The 11633-nt window shown below is 37.7% G+C and overlaps 1 protein-coding gene across 1 annotated transcript in view; it reads left to right on the plus strand.

Moving 5' to 3' along the window:
* The window catches only part of FUT9 (fucosyltransferase 9), a 160786-nt gene extending 149481 nt beyond the window's left edge, over positions 1–11305 (plus strand). Inside the window, exon 3 of the mRNA XM_036890428.2 lies at positions 8453–11305. Coding sequence (XP_036746323.1) covers positions 8461–9540 — 1080 coding nt within the window. The 5' untranslated portion in view covers positions 8453–8460 and the 3' untranslated portion in view covers positions 9541–11305. The remainder of the gene's footprint in view (positions 1–8452) is intronic.
* The last annotated feature ends 328 nt before the right edge of the window (positions 11306–11633 follow it).

The following is an 11633-nucleotide window of genomic DNA, read 5'->3' on the forward strand; positions in this document are numbered from 1 at the left end:
AAGAACCAGCTCTTGGTTTCATTGATTTTTGCTCTTGTTTTATTCTTCTCAATTTTATTTATTTCTTCTCTGATCTTTATTATGTCCCTCTTTCTGCTGACCTTAGGCCTCATTTGTTCTTCTTTTTCCAATTTCGATAATTGTGACATTAGACCATTCATTTGGGCTTGTTCTTCCTTTTTAAAATATGCTTGGATTGCTATATACTTTCCTCTTAAGACTGCTTTTGTTGTTTCCCACAGAAGTTGGGGCTTAGTGTTGTTGTTGTTGTTTGTTTCCATATATTGCTGGATCTCCATTTTGATTTGGTCATTGATTATTTAGGAGCATGTTGTTTAGCCTCCATGTGTTTGTTAGCCTTTTTGCTTTGTTTGTACAGTTTATTTCTAATTTTTTCCTTTGTGGTCTGAAAAGTTGGTTGGTAGGATTTCAATCTTTTGGAATTTACTGAGGCTCTTTTTGTGGCCTAGTATGTGGTGTATTCTGGAGAATGTTCCATGTGCACTTGAGAAGAATGTGTATCTTGTTGCTTTTGGATGGAAAGCAAGAATTTTATGTTGAGGAATATGTGTAAGGAGGGGCCAGGGAAGACAAACGTGTTTGCTTCTTCTGGATTCATTCTCTTGCCTTGTAAATGGTACTAAAGCCTCTAGTGTTCCACAGACAGAGGACCAGGAATTAAGGGTAATGTTCCAGCAGAGATGTTGTGTCTCGGCACATTCAATGCTCCTGCAGTCAGTGATGAAGTTTGATCCAGACACACAGTTTTCCAACTACAGTGGGACCCCAGAGACTCTGGTACCCAGAGGGCTAGAGGTCAGGGAATCTAGGCCTCTGTGTTCACAGGGAGGAGGAGAAGTGAGTCAACATGGGGTGTATTCTCAGACTGCTGGCAGCCAAATGATGAAGGGGGACCAGCAGGATGGGTGGGGCCTGCTGGGGTCCGTATGAAACTCATGTGGTCTTTTAGAAACAATCGAGAGATATCTTAGAGGAGAGAAGTTCCTGGCAGTAAGACCAATAGAGATCAAACTACCGTGATACAGTCATTAAAAGCAAATGACCTCCAGTAGTAGTCTGGTGGGATTTAGGGAATTTGGAATATAAAAATGTATAGAGAAGAAATTCTTCATTCTGTTCTCAGTAATGGCTAAAATAAATGGTCGCTAATTCCTTCAAAATGTTAATGGACTTATGTACATAAACGCTGGGATATAACTGAAATTGTTATTTAAATGATTCCTTTTCTCTACCTTTATTATTTCTAGTCAACCTGGCCCTTTTGAGAGTAGTTAATTTTCAATTCTCAACATGTATTTGTAAAGCAACATGTTTTGGAGTCAAACCACTGGTGTCCACATCTTGATTGGCTACTTACTGTGTCACATGAGACAACACAACTAGTGGGGCATCAGTTTTCTCATCTGTAAAAATACATATAATTGTAGTGGATAAAAATTCACCTGGTTGTTAGGGGCTCTAAAAGAACTGATATTTGTTAAGTGCTGAGAACCATGCTTGGTGCATAGGAAATGATACAGGCTTATTTGTTGAATGAACAAAAAAATGATTTTCCTGAGGATTAAATGATAAAATCAATATAAAAGTTTATAGAATTAGTATTAGCCTAGTGCCTGGAACATTGCAAATGCTCAATAATTGTTAGCTATTTGATTACTAAAGAAGCACTTGCTAACAACAAGGAATAAAAATTCTGACTGGTTAGGCACCAGAGATTAAATATTGAAGAAAAGCACCCAGTGTCTACTATATGAGCCTAGTTACAGTCTAACAGAGGCAATAACATTAAATGCTCACACATATATAGGTAAACTTCTACTGCAGCATATGCTGTGCAAGAATGACACGTGGCACTATGAAACATCCATTGACTGTGGGGGAAGGGCAGCACCAGAGGGGGTAGGAGAGGGTAGAGCTGGTGCAGTGACCCATCCAAGAGGGACAAGAAATGCCACGTAGGGAACATGCAGGAGGGAGCCTGGCACAGCCTGAGGCTGGGACAGAGGCAGGTCGCCCATCACCCAGCGCTGCTGAAGCCACAGTAAGACTTTATCTTAGGAGGAATTGGAATTTATTGCAAGTCTTTCAACAGTGTGACCTGTGGTTTGAGACAGTCATTCTAGCGCAGGTATTCTCCGCTTCAGTGTATGTCAAAATGGCTTGTTGGACTTTTTATATGGATTGCTGACTTTCTGGTTCCATATGTCTGGTGTTGGGTGGGAGCATCTGCATTCCTAAGAAGATCCCAGACCGTGCTGATGGTGATACCACCGGTCCTCGGGACCGCATTGGGGAACCGCTGATCTACTGCAAGGTGCATGAACTGAAAGGATCGAAAGTGAGTGCCTGGTGAGCCAGTGTTTCAGCAGTCTGTACAAGAGATGACAGACATCTGACCCAGGGAAATGGAGGGAAGGCAATCAATCTAAGGAATAGTTCGGAGGCACAGTTGGCAAGATTTTGTGCTCGGCAGGGTGTAGATCTGAAGGACAGATGTCAAGGAGAATCCATTGGGTTAATTGTTCTACTTTGTCATCTGGGAGGATAGACAACTGATCTTCAGAGTCAGGAATGCAGTAGTAATATATCAGCCCAAAACGAGAGGGTTTAAAGGGCTCCCTTGACCTTTGTTGACCGTCTGCTATGCACTAAAACCCAACAGTCATCACAGAAAGTGCAGGTGCTCACAGCCGAATTATGAAAGACTATTGGCCTCAAGTGAAGCCAAAAAACATGTTCTGGGAAAATGCCAGAAAAGCACCCTCTGGCCCTGGCTATTCCCTACGGACAAGAAGCACATGGGCCGAGTTCCACTTGGGCTCAGTGTCAGATCTGATTGCTCTAGCTGCACCTGAAGCAGGTAAAGAGAGCTGCTGAAGTAAATAAAGACAGTGATAAAGAACTTGCGATTGTGAGCACACAGAGAAGAGAGCAAGTAAAAGTTCAAACTAAAAAATGATTAATCCCTGAATTGAAAAGGAAATTTCAAAGACAAGAAATGTACAGACTGCCCAATAGAAAGAAGCTGGTAGCACAGGAAAAGCGGCAGATGGCTACTTGCGCACCAAAGGAACAAATGTCTGAGATAAAAATGAAAGTGGAAAACAAAAGACGTTTTTGAGCATTTTGGAGGTAATATCCGTAGAGATGAAACCACTGCAGAAATAAGACAGGGAATTCTAGATGTGCTGAAATGCATTCTGAGGAATATTCAAGCAAACATTCACCACATTATTGGTGACCAGAAGTGGTACATATTGGTGACAACCTCTCCAGTGTTTGGAGGAAGTGTAACAGAGGTTTACTTCTCGGAATACCATGAATTATATCCCAAGGTCTTTGAGAAAGGTTCGCAAACACAAATTTGATAGTGTTCCAGAAATCAACCAGTGTCTTCTTGCCAAAAAGTAAATGGCATCTTTCCCAAAGTCAGGAGGCATTGGCTCAGAATCTAATGGGGAGAATCATGGGAACTCAGGGTAAGAATGCCCATGAGAAAGGGTCTGTGGAATGTGATATATAAAGGGAATCTTTGAAAATGAAGTGGTGAGTACACAGTTTTTACAGTACTTCAAGGCATATACAGTTTCTACATAGTATATACCAAATTATATAGCATATACTTTTTATAGTATAAAAAGTATAAGACATTTTTTCTTGGAAAGGATTTTAGCATAAAAGTGGTAGAGAGAAGTAAAGGCAAAATGAAACAGTAATAAAACCAAATAACTCTCACAGAAAATTAAATTATAAACATTCAGTATATATTCTGAAGACTTTTACAGAATCTCGTACTAATATCATGACACTAACCAATGATTATATGAGAAACAAATTGTTCTCTGAGCTGCCTACACAGATTCCTAATAGGCACCACCTACCAACAAACACCTAAACTCTGGGTATGGTCGATGGTTTAACATCAATAATAAATCAATCTCTTCTATTGATGTGTTTGCTGTTTTCAGAATCCATATATAGTTTTTTTTAATCCAGATAATTATAAACATATTTTGAAAGGCTCAAGTTATATACATCATGTCCTGCAGGAATTAAACAAGGAGGAGGGAAGATAATCAGTTGGGATTGTTTGTTTGTTGCTTGATTAGGGTTTGTTTCGTTTTGATTGTTTGTTGGGATTTGTTTGTTTCAAGCAATAAAAATAATGTAAACAAAAAAGGAAATCATTGAGAGTTTATGGAGTAGCTTTTGGAACCAAAGGGTTACCTGAAGAACCAAGCCAGCAAGGCAGGATCCCAAGCAGTTGGACCCAAGGAGCAGGGTTTACTTCCCAGGGAACCCCACTGTGATTAACGAGCTCCAACATTTTTCCCGCTTGACCCTTCCACTCAAGTTTCAAAGTTCCAGAGAGAGATGAATGATCTGCCTCCCCTGCTCATCATTGGTCAGGAAAGAGGCAGATAGCATTCTGTGTAGTCCCAAAGACTGCAAGGTAATATCCCAATAGGAAATTGGGGTACTCTTATCAGAAGAAGGGAGAGTGATTGACAGGTGGGAAAAGCCAACAAATAATCTGCTGCAGAATCCTTTAAGTACTGTATGCTTGTAGAGTAACCCTTTGTAAAAGGGCTGATTCCATGAACTATTTAAAGAACCTGCATATATGCATTAGAAGTCTTATTGTATTTTATCCATAGTATATTATATAGGCATTATTAATAGTGGGTTAGGTTATGTTTTGAAATTAGAGGAGATTGTGCATGCATGTGCTCTCATGTATGCACGTGGGTAAAAATGGCAATAATTTGCATAAGAATCAGAAGGGATCTACTATCCCCAAAGAGTTTCAGCTGTGATGAGAGCTCTTGCTTCTTGACTATTACAGAGAATAATAAAATAATAGCAAATACTTACATAGCACTTTCTATTGTCCATGCACTATCAGAAGCACTTCACACATTTTATTTTACAGAGAAGAAGTGACAATGGGTGGCAATCCCTTTTTTTTTCTTTCTTTTAACTATTTCTGACTTAAGTCCCCCCATCAACTTGTCAGTGATTCAATTTTGGTCTTGGGGTTTGATCTGCTTTGATATCAAGAAGCCCAAGCAGATCCAAAGATCTGTTCAAATGGTCTATGACCTTTACACATTTTTACTGAGGTTAAGAGTCTTACCTTACCAGGAATGGTTTGATTGATTGCCCACCCATACAACCAATAGAGAATAAGTGTACCACACAGTGATTGTCAAACATGTTGATCCAAGAACTCCTGAAGAGCATAAGGGAAAATCTCTGCCAACACCGCATGCCATGCCTGCTAGTGCAAGACAGGAAGGTAGGTTGAAGAGGTAGGTGGTGGCTTCAATCCAGGAATAAAGTCCCAAGTGGCATGTCACAAACCCAACTGTCCTGTTCTATCTTAAAGTTTTAGGCAAGTATTGAATTCTATTCTATAGTATTCCTGTTTCTTTCTTTGTAAAACAAGGATTCAGTACACACACACACACAAACTTACAATTATCATTCCATAAAGAAGAATCCTGTTATCCTTAGTTTCACATTTTTCGTCCTAATACCTTGAGAAATATTTATGTATATATTTCAGAATCACAACTTCAACTTTTTCTATTCCAAGTTCTCTTCCATTCTTTAACACTTTTAAAGAATGACTGAAGGTAGTCCCTTAATGAAAAACAGAATCATATGCATACCAAGTCTTAGCAAGTAGTACTTTTACTAAAGATTTTGTTATTTTTAATTCTTAAGTCTTTAGATTCATCATTTTATAGCACTTGAAACTATTGACAATCATTAAAAAGGTTTAATTATACTATTACTGTTACAAATTGCTTTACACTATAAATTTATTGCTGTCTCTGGTAAGCTATAGTAACACTGCTGCAGGTGCCTTAAAAAGAGGATATGTCATGGGTGAGTGGTTGGGGTGACACAGGGGAAGGGAATAAAGAGGCACAAAATCTCAATCATTATATAAATTAGTCACAGGGATGAAAGTACAGCCTAGACAATATAGTCAATAGTTCTGCACTATCTTTCTATATTGAAAAATAGTAACTACACTGGTTGGGGTGAGAATTTAATAATGTTTACAATTGTTGAATCATTATGTTATATATGTGAAACCAGTATAATATTGTATACAATCATACTTTAATAAAATCGTGAAAATAAAAATAAAAAGAAGTGGTGCTGATTGAGGACCAGGTGAAAAGGATTCTGTGAAGAGGGTGTCTATTTGTTTCTGTACAAAGCAAGTGTCTCTGAGTAACTGTCCCCTGTTGTTTAGTGATTGACCCAACAGCTGAGAAAAGCTGAGCAGAAAGTGTGTTCAGAGAGTAACATGAAGAACTTTAAGTAATACAAAATGTCCAGGAGGCAGGAAAACTGAAAAGCATGCAGTAGAAGGACACTGTTTAGTGACCAATCCATTCTCACTTGGCCCAAAGTAGAAGACTCGTTGTACTAAAACGTATTAGAGAGATGCCATCTCTGAAAGATGGCAAAGAGACAACACTGGGAGATTTTGCTCATCTAGTGGTAGGAATATTTATATGCCAGTTGTAATGGTATTTACTCTGTACAGGGATATATCTTATGCACAGAGAAAGAAAATAAATATATATTCATTCATTCATACTTGGTTTATTATTGTTTATCTAGTTACTAAGCATTTTACCTTGCACATTGTTGAGACCCAGAAATTCACCCAGTCATGAATGCAACATACAGCATATATTAAGCACCTACTATATTCTGGTGATAAGGATACAACGTTCGTCACCCTTTGAAGAAACAAAGCCCCTCATGGGGTTTTACATTCTTGTATCAGCAAAATGATTGTATTCTCAGGCTACAACCTAGGGAATCAGTGAACGTAAGATAAGAGTCATCAAGTGCCCAGACTGTGGAACCTGGTGACCTGGGTTTGAAAGTGCTCTATCACTTACTATTTGACCTTGGGCAAGTTTCTTAGCCATTTGGAGCCTTAGTTCCTTCATCAACACAATGGGAATATGAGGTATAATGTGATATGTGTGTATATATATATGTGTATATATATATATATATATATATATATATACACACACATATGTGTGTGTTAATGCAAGTGCTTAGATCAATGTTTGGCTCTAATAAGCACATATACATGTCAGTTATTGTTCTTGCTAAGTGAAATTCATCTAAATTTAACACAAATGACCTCAGTGGATTATTGATGTTTGTATTATCTGTTCAAAGAAAATTCTAGAAGGTAAGAAAGAGCATAACTCAATGGTTATCTATACCTCTGGTTCTCAATTTCCTTATCTGTGAAGAGGTGATAAAAGATCTTGACGGGGGTTCTACAAGGATTAAAGGAAATTATGTGTTGAATGTGCTTGGCACAAGGCCTGGCTGAGAGTAAGCATCTCTTAAATGGCGCTGTTAAAGTTGTAGCTTGATTATATTGATTTGACAGAATTTATTTAGATAGTTTTTACCATTGCATTTTAGTGTAAAATAGATTTAACCCATCTTTTTAGCCACAATATCCTGAATCACAAGATTAATATTATCCTCCATGAAATACTATTTTCTTCTGAGAATCTGTTTTTACTTTTATAATACTAACATTATTTAATGCTAAGAAAAACTTTTTTAATTCCCAAGAATCACCTATGTGAGAATGTTGTTCTACTGCCAATAGAGTCTTTTATTATCACATCCTAGTAGATACTGGATGTAGTAACAGATTATTAACTTACCAAGGAAAATTCTAAGAAAAAAATTAAAATTAAACAAACAATGAATGGTTTCAACTTTTCAAATTTATACATCAGTGTACTTAACTAAAAATGAAAACAAAACAACAAAAAATTTCAAATCAAGAGTTGTCATTTTTTTACAGGATGACTCTCCTGATGCTTTTTCAACAATGAATATAAACTTATACCAAGAAACCAAAACAATTTTTTCCTTTAAAAGTTTGGTTTTCTATTGAATTACATCTGAACTGCAATATTATAATCTCAAAAATTATACTAGCAAATAAGTGATTGTATCAACTGGGAGATTTCACAAGTCTGATGTGTTTCCAATATTGAAAATTTTAGTCATAGCTTTGGGGATGATAGTATTTGTTGTGCCAGTTTTCTACAAGCAAATAAAAATATAACTGATGGGAATGGCATTGAAAAAAATGAAACTTAGCCTAAAGATATGCTGGTACATTCATAGCAAATTCTGACTCATTATTTGTAGCATTTAGGGGAAAGTTGCTTTTAAAAGCGGTTTCTTGGCTTGAATGAAATTCTATTTCTCGGTGCATTACACTGAAAAAGAAAATGCAGGTGATTTGGGGATTAAGTGTATTTTAGGATGAATCACCTGTTGATCTCAAATTATATTTATGATGAACTCTTCATCCCTGTCTTAACCTACCCCTCTACCTCTTTCCGTTCCACAGAAAAAATTATGACCTCAGCATCCAAAGGAATTCTCCGCCCATTTCTAATCGTCTGCATTATCCTGGGCTGCTTCTTGACCTGTCTGCTCATCTACATGAAGCCCACCAACAGCTGGATCTTCAGTCCCATGGAGTCAGCCAGCTCAGTGCTCAAAATGAAAAATTTCTTCTCCACCAAAACCGATTATTTAAATGAAACCACTATTCTGATTTGGGTGTGGCCATTTGGGCAGACCTTTGACCTGACGTCCTGCCAGGCAATGTTCAACATCCAGGGATGTCACCTCACAACAGACCGTTCCCTGTACAACAGATCTCACGCAGTTCTGATCCACCATCGAGACATCAGCTGGGATCTGACGAATTTACCTCAGCAGGCGAGGCCGCCCTTCCAGAAATGGATCTGGATGAATTTGGAATCACCTACTCACACACCCCAAAAGAGCGGCATTGAGCACCTGTTCAATCTGACTCTGACTTACCGCCGTGACTCGGATATCCAAGTGCCTTACGGCTTCTTGACGGTGAGCACAAACCCCTTCGCGTTTGAAGTGCCAAGCAAAGAGAAGTTAGTGTGCTGGGTTGTAAGTAACTGGAATCCTGAGCATGCCAGGGTCAAGTATTACAATGAGCTAAGCAAAAGCATTGAAATCCATACCTATGGGCAAGCATTCGGAGAGTATGTGAATGATAAAAATCTGATTCCTACCATATCTACTTGCAAATTTTACCTTTCCTTCGAAAACTCAATCCACAAAGATTACATCACAGAAAAGCTCTACAATGCTTTTCTGGCTGGCTCTGTACCTGTCGTTCTGGGGCCATCTAGGGAAAACTATGAGAACTATATTCCAGCAGATTCATTCATTCATGTGGAAGATTATAACTCTCCCAGTGAGCTAGCAAAGTATCTTAAAGAAGTCGACAAAAACAATAAGTTATACCTTAGTTATTTTAACTGGAGGAAGGATTTCACAGTAAATCTTCCACGGTTTTGGGAATCACATGCCTGCTTGGCTTGTGACCATGTGAAAAGGCACCAGGAATATAAGGCCGTTGGCAATTTAGAAAAATGGTTTTGGAATTAACGTTTTCTGTCATTTGCACACTTGGCAAAATTATTTTGATGCAGTGTCATCCGGGTTTCAAGGATGAGAAGAAAGACAACATTCTGCTTTTGTGCCACAATTTATTTGTATCACTCTCTCTTGGACAACATGCTTATTTTGAAGAGAGATTTTTAAGAGCTCAGCATTAGCAATCACTCCATTTGGTTATAAATTATCCTGTATATACCTAATTATGTGCACTGAAAAAATAATTTATTCTTCACTACAATTTGTAAACATTCTTTTTTCACATTTTTGTAGCTGTGTGTAATGTAAGTTTGTGATACGATTTCATTTCTACATCAATCTGCTGTTTAATCTTTGGAAAACGAAGACGCACGTCTTAGTATATGAAATATTTTCACTAAATATTATAGTCTCTTGTTCCAAGTTTGCATACTGCAACAAAGGAAAGGCGTTTGTAATTGAATTCTAACCTCTTTGACTTCGAAGTTGAACAAAGTGTACAGCTGTCGCTATTTGATCTGTTTTTACCTGTCTACCACATTTGTGAAGGCAGAGTTACTCACATAGTAAATAAGATAGGGAGGCAGAACTGTTCTATTCAGGAAACTATAGCCTTCCCATTTATTTCTACTAAGCTGACTTGCAAATGTAGCCACTTGCTCTCATGATCCTAAGTTATATTATTTAAGAATTTTAAAATGTCAAACTTGTTGGGATTTTTAGTACCTGGGAAATAATCCTAGTAACACTTAAGAAAATCTGAGACAGTTCTCTTCCTGATCTTGATAGCACTATTTTCGTAATGATAACAATTATTTCCTCAAGTAACAAAGGAAAAGACACAAATGTATAGATATAAATCATATTTATAAATGGTACACTTATGTGCAATTTTGAATAACATATCAATTTAAAATATTTTCTTCTCTAGCCCCAATATTTAAGTTGCATTCACCATGTGGACAAATAAATAGACAACACTGGAGAGGTCTGTGCTATCATAGAAAAGAACCTAAGTAAAATTATCATCACAGTTTTAAATATAAACTGTTAAGCATAATAAAGTGGAGATCTATAGGAAACACACAATGCTAACACAGAGTAAGATCTCAGGACACATCTGTTGAATGAACCAGTGACTGGCATTGGAAGTCATGTGGAAGTTGAGTTTCTGTCAATGAAGTGACAGTTCTAGGCTAGAGGTACTAACTGGAGATGATGTTTTAAATTCCATTTAGTAATTATTCATATATATATATAGCACATACATCCATGGCCCTCAGAGCTTTACAGAGCCAAATTGTCATTATACTAAGTTTGGGGAGAATTCATCCCTGAACTCACAGTTGCTATACAGCATTTCTCCATAAAGCAAAGGGCTGGATATAAGAGAGAATAATAGATGAGAAAAAATGGGATGCTAAGGATTCTTCAAGGAAAACATTCCCCGAAAGAATCTTTAATGACTTTATTCCACTCAGGCCAAATCCCATCAAAGGAATTAGAATGTTCTGATGATATCCATTTGGGTCTACTTGCAACTTATTCTAATAGCCCTATTACATGTAAACAGCAGATCTCAAATCCACAATCGTCTACATCAAATGGAAGTTAGAGAAAAAGGTACATTTGGTTCAGTAGGAGGTACACCCTACAATCCAGACTGCCCTGTGAGGATGAGCTCTCTGGAGCACTAGGAGGATTTGAGCAGAGGGAGATTCCTGCACTGGACAGAGGTTTGTCTGAGCCTCTTGTTCATTTCCTTCCCCGTGATTGAATAGGCACACTGTGGAGGCGACACCCTAACCAGAGAAAGAGATGAACAGTTCTATCCATGCTTTAAAAGAGCTTGCAATTAAACGGGGAGATACATGAAAGCTTCCTTTGAGTCTATGCTTATGCACATAGTGCTCCCAATGGACTTTATGAGTCACCATTGATTTAATGAAAATAAGATAGCAAATTGCCTCAGTTGCTTAGGTCTTTGACATATACCTGTGCTGCAAACGTTTACTTAGTTGATGCAAGTAGATTCTCTCTCCATACTATCTCTTCTAACACTGCATCAAGAAACAGTATGTCTCTTAGGTAAGGGAATGATCTAA

Source organism: Manis pentadactyla, chromosome 12 (assembly GCF_030020395.1).
Source record: "Manis pentadactyla isolate mManPen7 chromosome 12, mManPen7.hap1, whole genome shotgun sequence".
NCBI classification, from domain to species: Eukaryota; Metazoa; Chordata; class Mammalia; order Pholidota; family Manidae; genus Manis; species Manis pentadactyla.